General features: G+C 62.6%; 1 protein-coding gene across 2 annotated transcripts in view; it reads right to left on the reverse strand.

Moving 5' to 3' along the window:
- PFKL (phosphofructokinase, liver type) overlaps positions 1-19,385 on the reverse strand; it is a 28,079-nt gene that overhangs the window by 1,850 nt on the left and 6,844 nt on the right. For both annotated transcript variants that reach the window (XM_017538652.2, XM_017538650.2), the window contains 17 exons: positions 15,429-15,506; positions 13,944-14,133; positions 13,127-13,292; positions 12,581-12,625; positions 12,244-12,352; positions 10,005-10,100; positions 9,818-9,910; positions 6,893-7,018; positions 6,168-6,232; positions 5,294-5,357; positions 3,539-3,685; positions 3,212-3,282; positions 2,369-2,456; positions 1,581-1,733; positions 855-1,019; positions 615-676; positions 260-371 (listed from right to left, as the gene is read on the reverse strand). In XM_017538652.2, the coding sequence (XP_017394141.1) occupies positions 260-371; positions 615-676; positions 855-1,019; positions 1,581-1,733; positions 2,369-2,456; positions 3,212-3,282; positions 3,539-3,685; positions 5,294-5,357; positions 6,168-6,232; positions 6,893-7,018; positions 9,818-9,910; positions 10,005-10,100; positions 12,244-12,352; positions 12,581-12,625; positions 13,127-13,200 (1,470 nt within the window). In that variant the 5' untranslated portion in view covers positions 13,201-13,292; positions 13,944-14,133; positions 15,429-15,506. The remainder of the gene's footprint in view (positions 1-259; positions 372-614; positions 677-854; positions 1,020-1,580; positions 1,734-2,368; positions 2,457-3,211; positions 3,283-3,538; positions 3,686-5,293; positions 5,358-6,167; positions 6,233-6,892; positions 7,019-9,817; positions 9,911-10,004; positions 10,101-12,243; positions 12,353-12,580; positions 12,626-13,126; positions 13,293-13,943; positions 14,134-15,428; positions 15,507-19,385) is intronic.

The following is a 19,385-nucleotide window of genomic DNA, read 5'->3' on the forward strand; positions in this document are numbered from 1 at the left end:
GCGCACTGGCTTGTGCCCCAGCCCCACCCCTTCTTGGAGCGAGACCTCACCCAGTTATGGGCCTCTGACCCCTCACCACTGAAGGGCACACGTGCCGGCCAGGGCGTAAGAACAGAATAGCCAGCCAAGGAGGGCCTGCCAGGAGTGCCATTGGGTACCCGTGAGGCTGGGACTCCTGGGCCTGGGGACAGATGGTGGCAGGGATGAGGGGTGGGCCTCCCGACTGGCACCAGGGCCCCTCCACGGCCCCACCCCCCACCTGCTGCAGGTGGCCCAGCACATTGGTCCTGCAGTCGAAGACGCCCTTGCCCTCTGACGAGTAGAGGTTGTACAGGAACTCCGTGGTGTAATGGTCGTGGCACTTCTCATTCCTGAAGGGGACAGCAGGGCCCGAGTCAGGGGAGAGAGTTCAGGTTTCCCCCTCATCTCAGTCCCCGCTGGGCCAGGCCTCCAGGCCAGGTTGGGAGAGGTTGTGGCAGCTCCGAGGAAACCCACCCTCACCCACCCTCTCCAAGGCCTCCTCCTGCCGGCCGCCCCTCAGCAGCCCCAAGGGTCGGAAGCCCCGCTGTGGCCCGGGACTCCTCCTCCCACAGGCTGGGCCACAGCAGCCTCACCGCAGCACCAGGCCCCTCTGAATGTCCGTCTTCATCTTCTCCGTCATGTGCTCCACGTTGGCCTGCAGAAGGGGCAGACGTGGATGAGCCGGAGACTTCGGGGAGGGAATTCCAGGCCGGCCAGCGACCCGGGCCAGCAGGAGCACTGGACTGTGAGTCCCGCCTGCCTGGGCCCTGCCCTGTGCTGGCCCAGCCTGGCACACCGGTGAGTCCGCTGCAGCAGAGACCAGCTGGGCTCACCTTTAAGTCATGGATGTTAAAGGGGTCCTCGAAGACGTAGGCGGCATCGGCCCCCACGGCGATGCCGGTCACCGTAGCCAAGTAGCCACAGTAACCCCCCATGGTCTCCACAATGAACACGCGGCGCTTGGTCCCCGAGGCGGACTGCTTGATGCGGTCACAGCTCTGCAGGTAAAGGGGGGTCGGGGTCCTCCACACAGCCATGGAGGCTACCGTGGGCATGGCTACCCTGCAAGGAGCCATGTCTCCAAAACCAGGCCGGGCACATGCACCCAGGAAGCCGGCAGCACCAGGCTTGGGCCCACCTCCCGCCTAGGCCCGGCCAGACCAGTGGTTCTCAACAGGCCGACCCGGCCCCACCCAGAGCACAGTGGACAGTGGCCCGCACACACACTGACTGCTGGCAAGCAGGGGTGTCCCTGCACCCACAGGCAGAGGCCAGGCGCTGCTCTCAGGCTACCCAGCACTGCGGCCAGGAGGGACACTTGCACCTCGACCTCCCCATCTGAGCTCATCGCAGCAGTGAGGAGCGACGCAGGGCCCCCTGGCCCCGGAAGTGGCTACGGCAGGGAGCTGAGCCCTTCACCCGGGCCCGGGCCCCACACACCCCCACCCTGGCAGCCCTCCCGGGCGCTCACCATGCACTGTCCCCCGCAGCAGCCTCCTCGGGCTCAGCCCCACCCCACAAGGGCCCAGGCCTGGCAGGCAGAGGTCTGGAGCCTGTACCTCCATGGCGGCGTTGACAGCGGTATCGGAGCCCAGACTGAAGTCGGTGCCAGGGACGTTGTTGCTGATGGTGGCCGGGATGACACACATGACAATGCAGAGCTCCTCGTAGCGCCCGCGCGCCTCCACCAGCTGCAGCACCCCCTCGTAGGCCTGCAGCCGTGGGGCAGGGGCAGGTCAAGGGCAGCACCGAGGCCAGGGTGGGACAGCAGCAGGCTCTGCCAGCGTGCCAGTGGCCACCCAGCCCTCCCCGCTAACCTGCCACACACCCCGTGCTGGGTGCCGGGACCCACCTGCTCAATCCCCTGGGGCTGGGCCAGGCAGTCAGCCTGTCATCTCAGGATGCCCACCAGGGAAACTGGTCTCTAATGGGGGTCAGGAGGCCCATCCAACCCACTCTGGCCTCAGATCCACTCCATGAAGCATGAAGTGGGGTCGGCTTTGGAGGACAAGGGGGAAGGCCTGTCATGTATTTATTATTTGGTGACAGCTTGCCCAGTGCCGGGACACCACATCCAACACCTACGCCCTGCCGCCTCTGCCTCCCTCATCCTCCCGCTGCTGAGTCCCCTTCCTCCCGTGCCCGTCCCCAGTACTGGGGTTAATTCGAACCTTGTGGAGCTTTCTGGAGGAAGTCAAGAACCCTCGCGAGCCCACCACCACACTGAAACCCCAATCCTTGTGGCCCCTGCATCAGCCCGGCCGGCACCCGGGTTTTCAGGACGGGCGCTCGGCAGGAGGAGACACCTGGGTCGCCCAGGGTTCTGTTCAGTGCGGGTAGCTCTCACCTCAAACCCGCCGACGGCCAGCAGGGCATGGATGCCGTAGGTGCGGATGTTCTCCACAATGGACTCCAGGTGGCCCTTGGGCAGGGTCCTGCAGTCACAGACTCATCAGCATGAACACGGCGTCCGAGGACGCGCGTTCACATCGCATCTGATCACGAAAACGCATGCCTTGGCTGTTCCCGAGCCAGGCTGCAGTCCCCACGGTTCCCTGGAGGTGGCGCTGTGGCTGCACACCGAGGGACAGGCAGGCCCGGCACGAGCTGCCTGGGCACCACTCAGCGTCACCAGGCACCAGCCGGGCAACCCGACCGAACCCCCAGCCCTCCTCAGGCTCCCCACGGGCACTCCTTCCTGCCTGAGACTTTCTCTCCCAACACTCAACGGCAGGAGGGGATGCTCCCTCTGGCCCTTGCCGCCACTCAGGCTTGGAATAGGATGGCTTCCCCTGCAGTCACACAGGGTGACTATGCCCTCCTCATGCCCATTCCACAGAAGGGTCTTGGACCCTGGGACAAGGGCCATCAGACAGGCTCACAGCCACAGCCAGAGCGGTGACAGTGCAGGCTGCCTGGCCCAGCCGGGCAGGGACAGACGCTGGCCAGCTTCTCTGGCACTGAGAGCCCGCTGTGGGCATGGGGCCGCCACAGCAGCCTGCCCTGCACAGCTGAGCTCGGGCCAAGACGTCCCAGGCAGGAGGGCGTGAAGCCTGCTCTGGGCAGGCCACTAGCCGTAAGAGGGGCCGACCCCAGGGACCCGGGCTGGGTTCCGTTGCTGCTGCACTGCAGGGCCCAGAGACCACACCTTGGCCCTCCTGCTCCCAGGCACCCACAGCAGGCAGCTTACCTCTTGGTCCCCAGCATGGAGCCACCACGCCCCAACCAGCCAGCCACGTCGTGCCAGCCCACTTCTTGCACCTGTCAGGAGATGCAGCTTCAGGGGCCAGTCCATGCCTCTCGCCGATTCCCCCCAGGGGTGGGCCTGTGCCCGGGGGCAGGGGCCAGCCAGTGTTGCGCGTCACGCCACAGGGAGAGCTGTGTATCCAGGCTTGGGTGGGCACCGACACACAGACCCAGGCCTCAGCCTCCTCCTCCAGGCAGCCGTCCTCCACCGGAGACGCCCCTAGTCTGCATGCAGGAGGCCCAAGCCCTCGTCTGCCCTGGCCAGACCCACCTGACCCTTGGCCAGGCCTTCAAAGCCGTCGTGCACAACGTAGACCGTGTGGCCCTGGGAGATGCCGGTCCGCACCGCCGAGCGCACGGCCGCGTTCATGCCAGCCGCTGGGGCCCCCACATTCAGGATGGCCAGGGAGAAGTTGGACTTCAGAGAGAAGGGGAGATGAGCGTGAGGCACGGCCGGGGAGGGGAACCAAGACCTGCACAGGAGGCCAGCAGGTTCTAGAAAAAGGGGCCGGGCCCTGCCACCAGCCTGGACACCGCCCAGCACATGGGAATACAGCATCTGTCCTCACTCTAGAATCTGGTGAAGACAGAAAGAGACAGTGCAATCCCAGCAGGCTGGCGGCACAGGAGGCGGAGGGGGCGGAGGGGCCAAGGGGGCCAGGGGAGCGTGGGGGGCAGCGGGGGCTAGGGGGCAGGCACCGTAGTGAAGCCAGGTTTGGGGCAGGAGCACAGGTCTGAGCCAGGGTCTGTGCTCACGCAACGGGCCGGCGGCACAGGGTGGCACAGCCACAAGGAAGGAAGGGGGCCCTGACTATCCTGTTTTCTAGCAGCCACGTTAAGGGACAGGAAGGCACAAAGACACGAAGACAGTCCCGTTAGGTCTACAGTTAATTTAACCCAATAGACCCCGAACCCACTGTGTCCATGTGAATCCAGTGACGGCTGCCACCTCCTCTCTGCCACCCTCTGTGCCGAGGCTCTGAACCTGGTGTGCACCCGTCACGTGCAGCACAGCCTACTTGGCAGCAACCACACCCAAGGGCTCCACAGCCACCACCAGCCCTGCTGTCCCCAGAGCCCGTCACGCCCCAGCCAGGTTCTGGGTGCTTCATGGATTGCGCTGCCCCACCATGGAGGGTGCAGCACACTGACCAGCTCTGGGATCAGCAGGAGGCTGGAGCAGCAGGGACACCCACAGATGGCCACAGATGGAAGGACAGTCCCAGGCTGGGCCACGCTGCCTGCCCCAGCCTGCTGCTCTGGCCATGGCTCAAGACCTCACTGGCCCTGACTCTCTACAGGACCTGGTGGACCCCAGGACTTTAGAAACAAGCCACTTCATCCTTGTGATGGAGAGATCCCATTTCCTGAGGTTTTCAGCTGTTCGGGGACATTTTATTTTCAGACGGAGTTTCACTCTTGTCACCCAGGCTGGAGTGCAATGGCAGGACCTCAGCTCACTGCACCCTCTGCCTCCTGGGTTCAAGTGATTCTCCTGCCTCAGCCTCCTGAGTAGCTGGGACTACAGGCACCCGCCACCACGCCCAGCTAATTTTTTATTTTTAGTAGAGACAGGGTTTCACCATGTTGTCCAGGATGGTCTCGAAAACTCCTAACCTCAGGTGATCCAACCGCCTCGGCCTCCCAAAGTGCTGGGATTACAGGCGTGAGCCACCGCGAGGGCCATTGCAGACATTTTCCCACAATGGTTCCCTCCTCTGCCGAGCTAATCCTATGGGCCTGACTTTATTTCCATCAACCGTTGAGAAGCAACCGCCAGCCCTGTAGCCAGGGTCCCAGTGCCTGGGACCTGCCAGCCACAGTGGTGCCTGAGCCCAGACAGAGGCTGAGCCCACCCTCCCAGCTCACAGCTCAGACCCCAGCAGAAGGGAAGGCAGTGGAGGCAGGCCCAGCTACAGGGGCCGGCGAGAAGAGGCTGCAGAATAACAGAGCCCATTCCTCCCTCTCCAGCCCCGTCCCTGCTCCAGCCACACCAGTGTCCCCACCAGGCCGCTCCCTGCCTCACCTTCTCCTTGGAGAGCTTCTGGTGGGCGAGGAGCTTGTAAATGTTCCAGTTGTTCTCGAAGCTCCTGGAAAGGATTCAGGTCATGCCCTGCACAGCCCTGCATCCCCGCAGCCCCACAGCACAGGTGCAGCCACAGCCACAGCCACAGCCACAGCCACAGCGCAGCCGCAGCCACAGCCGCAGCCACAGCCACAGCACAGCCACAGTGCAGCCGCAGCCATAGCCACAGCCACAGCGCAGCCACAGCCACAGCCACAGCACAGGCGCAGCCACAGCCACAGCGCGGCCACAGCCACAGCGCAGCCGTGACAGAGCCCAGGAGGCTGGTCACAGGTACACAGCCCCAGAAGAGGCCGCGGCAAGCGCACATGCCCAGCAGGGCTCCTTCCACAGAAGGTGAAGACCCCCACACAACACGAGGCTGCGTCAGCCGTGCACCAAAGCACAGGGCCGCCATCCAGCTCCAGAAGGGCAGGCCATCTTGGTAGCAGGCAGAGGCACGGATGGGAAACCAGATGTCAAATCCAGACTGCCCCAGGTGCCAGCAGACCTGCAGGAGGGCAGCACCCACACCCACCACCTGCCAGCCTTCCAAGCCCCATGCGTCCTGGGCTTGTGTCGACAGCTTCTCAGCCCCTTGCCACGCCCAATCTTTGGCCACTGGGCCCTGTCCAAGCTGCCACCCAGGGTCTCCCGCAGCACCACGCCTCCCTGCCCACCTCCTGTACCACCTGAAGGCTCGTTCCTCCCTCCATCTTCAGACGTTGTGCCCGGAAGGACAACCCAGGCCAAGCATGCACAGTGCCACCATGGCACATGACAGCTGGCACCAGGGCCCAGCGTGGAGGATGCAGGGTCTGCTGAGGGTGCTCACCTGCCGCGGAGCTGGATGGCCTCGTCAAACCTCTTGTCGTCCATGGCTTTCTGCACTTCCTTGGTCTTAAGAGAAACAGAAGACGGTGTGGGGGGTGCTGCCCGCACAGCCATGGCCGCTGCCGGCATCTCTTGCCCTGGGGCTGGCCCTGGCCTAGCAGCCTCTCCCTGGGAGCAGTGGTCACCACCAAGGTCAGGTCTTGGGGGGCTAGCCAGGGCCAAGAGGCCCACCCTGCCCAGCTGCCCTTCCCTCCTTCCAGCGGCCCCAGCTGCCCCAGTTGCAGGCCTCCGAACCCACTGAGCCAGAGCTGGGCCCGCCCCCACACCTGGCCTCCTGGCCTCTGCCCTCCCCGCACCTCCCTTCCCAGGGTCCCTGCTCCAGCCACACCAGTGTCCCCACCACCTGCCCGAGCTCCTTCCAGAACTCAGCTCTGACCACCGGCCCCTCCTCCTCCATCCCATCCTAACCCTACTCCCAGCACTGCCCACAGAAGCTCAGTGACCATGGGCCCTGTGCCTTCTCCCGAGTGCCAGCCTCCCTGCAGCTCTGACACATCTCGTGGGGACCATCCCAGGGAGATGTGCTCACGCCCCTCCCCTCCTGGAGGCCTGGGATCCCCTGGGCCAGCCATGAGGCCCTGCCCTCTGGTGCTCCCTGTGCTGGGGCCCAGGAGTGGGGACTGGGAGCGGGGCCAGGTGGTCGTGAGGGGACGGCCCAGGGCTTACCATCTGCACGCACTCCATGAGGGGCAGCCGCACTGACTGGTTCCCCGAGAGGCTGACCACGCAGGCCGGCGTGTCGGGCGTGGCCTCCAGCAGCGCCATCACTGCCTCCATGCCCATCTTGCTGCTCTGTGGGGAGAGTTCGAGCTAGCACACCCACGTGGTTCCTCTACCCCAAGCCACATGCCCGCCCTCTGCAGACGCGCAAACCCAGCTTCCAAAGCCCCCACGATGACGGAAGCTTCCAGAACAGGTGGCACCAGCGATGGAAACGTGTCTGACCTGCATTCACAGCAGCATGCAGGCCACTGTTTGTCAAAGGGTCCCCACAGCCCTGCTGGGAGGCCTGGGCCGCACCTCGGGCTGCAGGGTGCCATGCAATGCGACCACCCACCAGCACTCAGTGCCATCGCTGGGCACACAGGGCGAGGGTGGGGCCGGGTCCCCAGGGCCCTTCTGCTGCGATGGTTCCTTGCATGGAGACTCACATGTCCTCATGTCGGGACTTTCCTGGTGTGTGTCAGCGCCAGCCAAGGGGCTGGGCAGTGGACACATCCAGGAGCTGCCCCTGGGAACACACAGCAAAGGCAGTCCCCGCCCCACCCAGGGAACAGCCCACAGTGGGCAAGACAGCAAGGCCTGCAATCTCCGTGGCTGTCCCATGACCGCCAATGCGTCCCTGTAGCAGCCCAGCCACTGGACCCACGGGGCCCCAGGCAGCTCTCCGTGGTCCAGACGGGTTTCTTCATCTTGCAAGTGACGCACAGGCAGCTCCTTGTTCCAGGCACTCTCTCCGGGAGATGCAGTCTCAGAGACACCCTTCACACAGGCTGAGGCTCCTTGGAAAAGTCCCAGTTACCACTGCGTGTGCTAGGTCACCAGCCCCCTTGGTGGCACCCAGTGGGAATACAGGCTCAGGGAGCACAAAAACGCTGGTGCTCTGGGTGACAGCCAAGGCTGAGGGCAATCAACTGTCCTTTGTTTCAGACCCAGCATTAAGCATCCAAGACTCTGGCCGGAAAACCCAGCAGTCTGCAGGCAGGGAGCACACGGCCCGCCCAGTCACGGCAGCGGCATTTCCACCACCCAGGCGATGCAGCAGTGGCTGGCCTGCCCTGATGTCCCAGGCCCCTTGAGAGGCTCTTCTGAGTGAGCCTGAGGCCTCACAGAGCGGCAGCAGCTGCCTGGCCAGGTCGGCGGGGCCTCTAACTGAAGAGGCGTCCCCTCTGTAGAGTGGGCCCCATCCAGCACTGTGGGCTCCTTGGGAAGGCTTCGGCACAGGAATCACAGGGCCAGGCGCAGTTACCAGGTCTGCCTCAGCACAAGTCCCCCCTGCCTGGCAGTCTCTGGCCCCACCCGAGAGGGTGACCACCCTCACACGCTGGCATTTTGCCTTCCATCGGGCCTTCCTGGCCCCAGACCCGTTCCATTTGGCTCCAACTTGATTCCCATTTTCCAGAGGACAAAGTGAGACCCAGCGGTGATCATGGCTGAGGGCGGCGAGGTCAGGCCAGACCCGGCACGCTCCCTCCCAGTGCCGGCCTCCTAGACCACCACACTACGGGCACGACGGGCACCGCCCTCTGACCACCCAGCCCCCTCTCCCAGGGCCTGCCCCCAGCTGCCAGGAGGGTCTGTGGCCCTGCCTCCTGCCATGTGGGGCTGGCAGGGGGTGGGGAGGAGAACCGCCAGGAGGCACAGGCTGGTGGGGGTGGTCCCCAGGTCTGAGTTCCCTACACCTGCAGGGAATGGAAAAGCAGGCCTCGCTCTCCCCCAGGAGGAGAAACAGCTTGAGGAAACATGCCCCACACACCGACACACTGAGACACACACACACACACGGATGCACACCCACAATGACACACAAAGACACACCCACACAGACACACACACTAATGCACATACCCACAGACACACACCCACTGACACACATATACACTGACACACCAACACAGACACAGTGACACACAGACACACACCCACTGACACAATACACACACTGACACACAGACACATACACACTGACACACCCACACTGACAAACACCCACACTGACACACAACCACACTGACACACTCACTAGCACATAATATACCCGTGCAGACCACATATCCCCCATGCATACCCACACTTACAGACAAGGACACTCACACACCCACATTGACACACACATATATCCATGAGGACCGGACAGACCCGCAAGGACCAAACACCCCCACACATACCCACACACACAGACACAGACACTCACACACCCACGAGGACCACACACCCTCCATGCATAACTGCACACATACAGATTTGGACACTTGCACCCACAAATGACACACACCCACGAGGACCACACAACCCCCACACATACCTGCACACAGACACGAACACACACAGCCACACTGACACCCACGAGGACCAGATACACCCTTGAGGATCACACACCCCACACACATGCCCACACACAGACATGGACACTCACCTACACTCACATACCCATGAGGACCACAGACCCCCACTGACACACACCCACAGTGACACGCACCCACACTGATGGACACCCACAAGGACCACATACCCATACATACACAGATGTGGATACTCACACACCCACACAGACACACCCACGAGGACCACACAGACACACCCACACTGACACCCACCCACGACACACATAGACACAGACACACCCACAAGAACCACACACCCCACATACATACCCCCACACACAGACATGGACAATCACCCACACTGACACACATACCTACAAGAATCACACAAGCCCCCACGCACACCCACACGCACACAGACGTGGGCACACACCCACAGCCACATGGACACACAGTGCACATGCCACACTCACAGGCACGCTGCCCACACTCACACACACACCCTGCTCACGCACGCGTCCAGCAGGGCGGGGTGATGGCCACTTACCAGGACTCGGTCGAAGGCGGAGGGTGTCCCTCCCCGCTGCACGTGGCCCAGGACGGTCACTCGGGTGTCAAAGCCCAGCCTCTGAACCACCAGCTGCAGGAGAGGGGAAGGACCAGCCTGAGCCCAGCCCATCCAGCCTCGATGTGCAGGGGGTCTGCCCCATGGCCGCCCCCAGGCCCACACGCACGTCCTTCACATAGCTGGATGAGATGGGCTTCCCGTGGCGGTCGACGGCACCCTCGGCGATGATGATGATGTTCAGTCGGGACCCTCGGCTCCGAGTCTGGGTCAAAGGCAGGACAAGGCTCAGCCGCCAGGTGGGGACATCTGACCCGGACACAGCCCCCAGGCCTGAGAGCCCCCCTGGGGCCACCATCCCCAACCCACGTGGGCCAGGGCACAACCCCCACCCAGCAGGAGGAAAGCACGACTGGAGAGCCGGGACAGAGATGAGGCTGTGGTCCACCAGTCTGGACCCCTGCCTTCCTGCAGGTGGTGACCAGAAAGCTCTGCCCGAAACCCTGGGAAGGGCAGCAGGGAGGAAGGGGCCTCGGGGCTGGGCCCAGCACACACACAGCTGGGGTGGGGCCCGTGTCTGGTGAAGGCTTCCAGGCAGGAAGATACTCAGGGCTGCAGCTCCGTGGGGTGCAAGGCAGAGGGCAGAGGGCCTGCCCAGGCTAGCCTGCGCTACTCGGAGCTCCGTGAACCTCCATCTGCTCATCCTTACAACCGGGGGCCTCACATCGCTGCTTCCAGCCAGGGCTCCCTGGACACCCTGTCCTGAAGCCACCGTGGGTCCATGCTGGTACACGTGGCAGGCCCCTGCCTCAGCACCTCACACCCTAGCCATGGCCCAGCTCTCTGGGAACTAAAGGGCTTTCCAGCCGTCCACTTCTTCAATGACCCAACAAACGTTTGTGGGACTTACTGTGAGCCACAAGCCCCATGTTTGCCCCACCATGGGCCACAGAGCCTCCTACAGGGAAAGGGTTGGAGCAGCTCAGGCACAGCCTGGGTGTGGTGGGAGTGGAGGGCTGCCTGGAGGAGGCGGCACCAGTGCAGGTGAGGTCAGACACCCAGAAGCTGGGCTGCAGGTGCAGCAGGGGAGCTGTGCCACCCTCCCTGCCCCAGTACACTCTGGGCAGTGGGCAAGGCGGGAACCCACATGTTATGGGGGAGGCTCTCGGCCAGGGCCTGAGCCGCTCACAGAGCGGGAAGGATCGAGGCGGGCCGACCTCTCATCCAGGCCACTTCCAGAAGGGCCCGACCTGAGTCACAGACATAAGCCAAGGCCAAGGTCCCACTGCAGCCGGTGGGGCAGGGGGGCACCCCAAGAGGAAGGTCCCACCCTAGGAGACGAGGCCCCTCACAGGATCTGCCCTCAGGTAGCCTCCCCTGCAGGGCTCCAACTCCACCCAGCCTCTGAGCTCCACTGAGGAAGGTTCCAGAAGCCAGGTCATGACCCCTGGCCTCACCCACTGCCCTCCGCCAGGCAGAGGTAGAACTAGAATCCATACAGATGGGAGTGATGCTGCCACCTTCACATGGGGACGGGCACACCCTGTCAGCCCAGACCTACCCTCTGCCCCAGGACTGGTGCCGGTGGTCCTGCCTCAGCCTCAGAGCACAGAGGACAGAGCCATGGGGCCCCTGGGCTTGCCCTTCGTGGCGGGGCGTGGGCCAGGACAGCCTGCACGGACCACGCCTCTGCTCCACCATTGACCCCAGCCCACAGAGGGGCCAGCCTGCCTAGTTGAGGGGCCCCTATTTGAGGGTCTCAGGGTCCACAGGGCAGAGTGTCAACCCTGCCCCAAGGGAACCAGAGGGCAGCACTCCAGCAACCCACTCCAGGCACACCCCTCCCCGCCAAGCATCCCCCACCTTTCCCAGGGCAGGTCTTGGCCTCCCAGCAGCCTCTCCACCCTCTCCTGCCTCCAGGACCTCCTGTCCATTCAGGGGCTACAGGCACTTTCAGGCACATATCCCCAGTTTAGAACCCACCCCCAGGCACTGACCACCCTCAGGGGAAGTCCCTGCTCCCCACCTGCCCAGCTCCTGACCCCACCACCCCAGGGCCCCGCCATCTGAACCTCACTGGGGCCACTCATCCTCACAATCAGCCACCTCCCACCGGCCCAGGCCCAGCAGTCCCCCCAACAGTAAGCAGCCTCACCACGCTCCCCACACTGAGCCTGGGACGGCGGCCTGAGTGACCCTCTCCACCTCCTGCCCACTGGGGGCAGGACCACAAGTGCCTCGAGGAGGTCAAGCCTGTAGCCCCGGGCTATACGTCCCACTCTAAGGGGCACCTGCAGCTGCTGTTGAACCAAGGAGTGACGGATCAGTTGGCCAAAGCTGGTCCCCAAACCCCAGGGCGCCACCCAGTACCCCAGGACACCTGCGCCCCTGTGGACGACGGCACCCACCTCACCCAGCCTCTCGCACATGAAGTTCTCCCAGCCATCCTCAGGCGGGGACTCAGGGATGAACAGCCAGTCGGCTCCCGAGGCCAGCGCAGACACCAGCGCCAGGTACCTGGAGGGGTGGGCACCTGCCGGCTCAGGACCCTGCGGGGAGTCGCTGGGGGGAGCATCCCTGCCCCCCGCAGGCCCAACTCTGGGCCACAGCTTCTTGATCTCTCTCGGCACCCCCCAGCTCTCTCACATCCGTAGTGTTAACTGAACCCTAGAAAATGCCACACCCATCACTGCAGTCCCCAGCAGCGCCCAGCCCACCCCAGCGGGCCAGGAAGCCCCTCCTCACCCACAGTGCCGGCCCATCACCTCCAGCACGAAGGTCCTCTGGTGGCTGCAGAGACAAACAGGAGTAGGCATCAGTGCCAGCCACGCGGCCCTGCCAGCCCCATACCCTGTGGGGTGCCCAAGGGACTCAGCAGATGGAGAAGCAGGCAGCAGACAGCCCCTTCTCACAACAGGGCTGCTCAGGCTCTGAGCTAAGACACCTTGGGCTTCTTCCAGCCGTTGGGCTGGTTTCCACTGATCTGCTCCAAGGCTGAAGGTCATTCGCCAAGCACAGCCCAGGCCAGCCCAGACCAGGACTCCCTCTGGGGCCATCAAACCCCAGGGCAAGCAGCTGCCCCACAGAGGGGGCTTCACAAAGGCCCCTGGCAGCCTGGGAGAGTGGACGTGGACCCCACTGTGCATCCCCCCATCTGGGGGCTGAGGGCGGATGGCTTGGATGCTGGGGCCACCAGAGTCCACTGCCCTTCTGATGGCCATCACCCCGAGGCCACCTCGCCAAGCAGGGAGGACGGGACTGAGTTGGCCGGCTGGCGCCAGCCTCGCTCACCTCTGGGCAGTGGTGGTGATGGCATCGATGACCTCCATGATGCGGTGCAGGGCCGAGTCCGTGCCGATGGTCATGTCGGTGCCGCAGAAGTCGTTGTCGATGGAGCCCACCAGGCCGGCGATGTTCAGGTGTGAGTAGGTCTGGGCCGTGGACTCGGAGATCTTACCTGGGCCAGGAGCAGTGGGAGGGTTTGGCTGAGGCTCCAGGGGCCCCACCGCAGGGCCAGAGACCCCTCTCCTGCCGCCCTTCCCCATCCCAGGCATGCAGCCTCCTCCTGCCCGAACCCTGCAGCAGCACGGCTGGACCTGCTGGGGCCGAGGGCAGACGGGGACCTGTGGGCTGCCCTGCAGAGTGGCCGCGGCCTCACCTCAGGGTCCCCCACACCAGGGACATGGAACAGACAAGGTTCCAAGAGGCCACTTTCCAAGCAGTGGCCTCAGGACTCCGTGTTCCCTGTTACCAGAACTTTTAACTCTGTTCTGCGAACTCTGACCATGCCTGTCCAGAATCTCTCTGGGATCAATCACAGAGACTTGTCTGCGCCACACAGGGTGAGCCACATGGGTGACCCACGCCAGCCTCCACCAGGCCAGGCACTGCCCGGGTTCCTCCCTGAGGCTTACGTACTGACCTCCTCTCTGGGAGACGTCCGAGCTCGGGCTGGCATGCACCACACCTCCCCGGCCAGCAGCCACACAGCCCCTCATCTGCGTCAGGGCACCCAGGGCTCCCTCCTCCCTCTGTCCTGCCCATTCCCATGCCTGCAAGCAGTGGCAAAACAACCCGGGGCCTTCAGCGGGCCCGGGCACAGACCCACCTTCCGCCACCAGCTCCTCCAGCAGGCTGCCCCACTCGCTGCGGAAGATGTTGGCGCCCGTGAGGCTGCCGTCCCCACCAATGACGCACAGGTTGGTGATGCCACGCTGGACCAGGTTGTAGGCCGCTGCCCGGCGGCCCTCCCGGGTGGTAAAGGCCTTGCATCGGGCGCTGCCAATGACAGTGCCGCCCTGCATGGAAGAGGCCGGAAACCTCAGGAGGGACGGCCGGCAGCAGGCAGGTCCTGTGGGTCAGCAGAGGGACCCCAGGACTTGGCAACAAAAGGATGGGCAGGCCTGAGAGGGAGACGGAGAGGCCCAGGGATCTCCAGAAACCTGACGGGGCCCCACCTCCCTGTGCCCCACTCCTTGGATAGCAAGAGGAGGACGACATCTGGTCCTGGGCTCTGGAAGCCCACGGTAATGGAGTGGAAGGCGTTGAGATGGACAGCGCAGTACACATTTGCGTGCATACTGCATGAGCAGGCCCCCACACACGTGCACGCACACTGCACACACAGGCCCTGCACCAACTCCAGGAACTGGCTGGGGCCCCCAGGGCAGGAGCCTTAGCAGCTCCAGGTGCGCTCACACGGCCCTCACCGCCAGCCTCTGCTGGGGTGTCCCCAGAACCCAGCACAGCCACATCTCCAGGCTCTCCTGGCCCCTGGCAACCCCATGACCCTATGACCCAACCACTCCATGGCAGCGGATGACATGGCTGGCCTGAACCTCAGCCCCTGTGGGATGGGGTATGTGTGCGTGTGACTCCAAGTACATGTGTCTGTAATGTGTCTGTATGTGTACCTGTGTGTGCATCTCTGTACGTCTATGTGTGTATCTCTATATTTGTCTGCATGTGTCTATCCCTGGGTGTATGTCTCTCTTTGTATATGTGTGTGTGCACGGCACTGTGTGACTCTGTGTCTGTACATGTCCGTATGCATATCTGTATGTGCGTGTCTGTGTCTGGGGGTGTGTATGTATGTGTGTCTGTGTGTATGCATGAGTCTGTCTCTGTGTCTGTGTGTGTGCGTCTGTCTCCGGGTTTGTGTGTCTGTGTGTGTGTGTGCATGTCTATGGGTGTGTGTTCGTGTCTGTGTCTGTGTGTATATGCATCTGTCTCTGGGTTTGTTTGTCCGTGTATGTGCGCATGTCTATGTGTGGGTATGTGTCTGTGTGTGTCTGTGTTCACATGTCTGTCTCTGTGTGTGTGTGTGCATGTGTCTGTCTCTGTGTTTGTCTGTGTGTGTGCATGTCTGTGTGTGTGTGCAGGTTTCTGTGTCTGTGTGCGCACATGTGGTCTGTGTGCGTCTGTGTGCACATCTTTGTGTGCCTGTCTGTGTATCTGTGTGCACGTCTGTGTGTGTGTGCATGTCTATCTGCATGCACACGTCTGTGTGTGTCTTTATGTGCACATCTGTCTCTGTGTGTCTGTCCATGTGCGAGTCCGTATGCACGCACGCATCCGAGCTCCCCGGCCTCACCAGCTGGATGATGTTGGAGACGCTCAGCCAGTTGGCCTGCTTGATGTTCTCACCTCCCTCCACGAGGCCCTCGTAGCCCTGAAATCAGAGAGGGGCAGGCATGAGACAGGCAGCCCTGTGGCAGCCGGCAGCAGGTAGTCCAGCAGCAGGACTGTCACCCCACCAGCAAAAAGCAGGTCGGGGGTGGGGGTGCTGACTGAGGCCCCACCGCTCCCAGGGCTTGGGGTAAAGGGGACCGGGTACCCCACATGGGGCTCCAGACACCCTCTGCACGGCCGGCAAGTCTGTGTGTCCAGGGTATGGCTCCTGAGCGCTCTGGTGCAGGAGCCTGGTTGAGCTCCCTCAACCCCCAGATCCACACAGGCAAGACCAGCACCCCAAAGCCCCCAGCGGAACGTGCCCTCTGGCTCCTGGGAGTGCAGCCTAGGTCCGCCTGCTCTGAGCTTTGCAGAAATGGCGCCTCAGAGACCTCTGTGTCTGGCTCCTTCTGTGCCCCTGGAGTCCTCCTGCACATGCGACCGGCAAGGTGCATGGTGCGGGCTCCTGCTGTGTGGCGACCACATGAACAGCACAGGCTCCCATGTGCGCACCAGAGCGGGCGGCTGAGAACACACACCTCCCTGCAGGGGTGCGCCCATTTTCAGCCACGGCCCCGCCTGAGGGGTGTCATGGATCCAGTAGACCAAGTGGCCACCGTCCATAGGGCCGGCCACACCCCAGGCAGGGCTCCAGGCTCTGCGTCCCACCACACTGGCCACACAGGGCCACCCACCCCATGGCTGTGGACCCACCTCTCATGCGGCTCTGCCCGGGATTTCCCAGATGGCGCCTGCACAGCCTCCATGCCACATGCCCATTTCCTGCCGCAGGGCTCGCTGTCTCTCATTGTTTAAGGAGAGAGGCTCTCATGGCTGTTGCACTAAGGGTGCGGAGAGGAGAAGGGCGGCCTCCTCCGTGCAGCCCCCAGCCCCTCATGAGAGCAGCAGCTTCTTGGCCGAGAGATGCAGCACTGGAGGCACCACTCTGAGCCCGGGGCGATGCCAGCTCCACTCTGTGCCTCTGCTCCTCCCTCTGCCTCCTCCCCAACCAGGTGTCAGGGCTCTGGGGGCCAGGAGGGAAGTGCCTCAACCAGGCAGCAGGTCAAGGGATAGTGCATGCCGAGGGGCGCAAGAGTGGCTCCACTCTGGCCGTGGCGGGCTCGCAGCCTGACAGCCTCCCTCCCTCACCAGCTGGGTTGGGGGGACAGGTGCCCCCGCCGCATCTCAGGGGTTATCTGAGGGACCACAGATCTACTTCCTCTGGCTCAGGCCAGGCCAGCCTGGCCCCCTCTGGTCGTACCAGCCCCCAGCCAGGCACAAGGAAAACCGGAAAATAATTCCAAACCCACAGCCCCATCTGAGCAGGAGGCACCACACACAGCTGCCTGCAAAACTCAGGACCCAACATGCAGCCCAGGCGCCAACCAGGCTCCTGCCCCACTGGGTGGAGAAGAGGGCAGGCATGGCCAGCCCAGCAGTCCCCACAGACCCCACAAGGCCAGGGGCCCGGTCTGCTGGAATCAGTCTCAGACACAACCTCCTCCTCCTCTTGGAACCTTCTGGAAGCTCTAGGTTTGCCCCCGCTCCACTCACTTTGCCTCTGTATCTGTCCTCCCAGGCCCAGCTCACCTTCCGCCTCTGGGCTCCACCTGGGACGATAAGAGCAGCCCCAGCCCGAGCCCTCCTTTGTGTCAGAATTGAGAAGGGTTTTCACCTGCAAGACCACCCTCTTTCTGCCCCGACAGCCCCAAGAGGAAGGGATCGATCTCCCTGTTGAAGGAAACCAGTGCTGGGTCTCAAATGAGACCCAGAATGCAGAGTCTGATGTGAACTGACGCAGCACAGGTGTCCCCAACCTCCCCCTCCTGCCTATCCACTCGACCCTCCGCCTCCTCCAAGCTGGGGATACAGCTGCTCCCTGAAGCCCCCACATCTGCCTCAAGCCCACAGCTGCTGGGCAAAGCATGATGGCAGTCAGTTCCTTCCCTGCGTTTCCATGCGCTGAGGTCATCACAGGAAGAAAGACTCGTGTGTGCCAGCACACCTGGGCAGGTGTCACCAGGGCCAACAGATGCTGGCCAAGTCCACTGAATCCCCGAAAAATCCTTGATGACCAGGTGCAGTGGCTCACGCCTCTAATCTCAGCACTTTGGGAAGCAGAGGTAGGTCATTAAGCAGAGGCCAGGAGTTCAAGGCCAGCCTGGCCAACATGGTGAAACCCCATCTCTACTAAAAATACAAAAATTAGCCGGGCATGGTGGTGGGTGCCTGTAATCCCAGCTACTCAGGAGGCTGAGGCAGGCGAATTGCTTAAACCCAGGAGGCGGAGGTTGTAATGACCTGAGATCTTGCCACTACACTCTCCAGCCTGGGCAACAGAGTGAGACTCTGTCTCAAAAAAGAAAAAAAGAGGAAGAAAAACACTTACTAACCCCCTAGAATCAACCAGGCTACCCATGCCCCTTTCCCCTGGGAGGAGGGCAGGTCAGCATCTTCGCCCCACCTCCCCACGCTTGTTCACAGCCAGTGCCAGCACCTTCTCCCTAGTAATCTGACTTTCGCAAGTGGGTTTTTCCAAGAACCTCCACAGGACGGAGGGGAAGTCTTCCCGTGGCTCCTACAGCGAATATCTCACCTCCAAAGATGCCTCTTGGATGTGGATGTTTCAGAGCTAAGCCCACCAGGCAGCAGGTGCAGAGAGGCGCTCAGCCTTGCTTCCCTTCCGTAGAAAAGCAGGACAGAGCATGCCCAGACTAAGGCTCCTCCTGCTCCTGGGCAGGACGTAAATGCCCTCACAACTCTTCCCACCCAGAGACAGCCCTGAGGACCTGAGCCCACCCCGTTTCATTCCTTCCTCCCTAAACTCACCCTCCTGTATCTCCCCACCTCCCAGAGCCTCACACTGCGCCCCTGTGCCCCACAGCTTCTCCAGCGCACTGGTCTCTGCTGGGGCTCTGTAGAAGCCAGGACTCCAGGCACGGCTCAGCGCTTCTTCCTCGATTTTCCAGGACACACCCTGCACTGTGAACCTGTTTTCTATCTTTGCTGCAGGAGTCTGTCCCAACCACGAATGTATGGGGGTTCAGGAAAACCCTAATTTCTCTCCCTCGCCACTTAGAAGAAGAAACTGAAGGTCGAGCAGGTGGTGGGAGGGGCTTGTAGGGACACAGCCCATCCTGCCTGGAGGCCTTGGCCCCCAAACCCAGCTCCCCCCAAACCCAGCTCCCCCCAAACCCAGCTCCCCCCACAACCAGCTCCCCTCACAACCAGCTCCCCCCAAACCCAGCTCTCCCCACATCCAGCTCCCCCCACACCCAGGTCCCTGGGGCTCTGAGACCTGCTTCCTAATCCCATACTGCCAGGGCCCCAGCAGCACCCCAGCCTGGCCACAGGGAGCGGAGGAGCCCGCACAGACCGCTTACTCATTCTTTCCTTCGCCCACTCATTCATTCACATAGCCCTGTAGAGGGAGGGCTGAGTGGCAGCTGCTCCCTGGGGCCAAGGTGAGGGAACTGAGATCCAGGGCGGTCAGCAGTGAGCAGATGGGGTTCAGCACCAGAGGCAGAGCTGAAGTTGCTACATTTTATGTAAACAGCTACATTTTATGTAAAAAGTGACAACAAAATAACAAAAGGCTACCAGAAAACCACAAGGCCAGACCGCACAGGCTGAGAGAACCTGGTGTGGCCCAAGTGTGTGAATGCCCTGTGTGTGCAAGTGTGTGTATGTGTGTGTGTGTGTGTGTGTGTGTATAAATGCCCAGATGGAGGGCGAGCCTCAAATCTCCCACAGGGAGCTGGGGCTGAGGCAGGGGGGCACTGGCTGCTCCTACGGGAACACCCTAAACGTGGACATCACAGAGCTGCTGCCAGGGGCTGGTGGCGGCTGTTCCCCAGGCTTGGGTGGTGAGGCAGGAAGC

The sequence above is a fragment of the Cebus imitator genome, unplaced genomic scaffold (genome assembly GCF_001604975.1).
Source record: "Cebus imitator isolate Cc_AM_T3 unplaced genomic scaffold, Cebus_imitator-1.0 Scaffold112, whole genome shotgun sequence".
Taxonomy (NCBI): Eukaryota; Metazoa; Chordata; class Mammalia; order Primates; family Cebidae; genus Cebus; species Cebus imitator.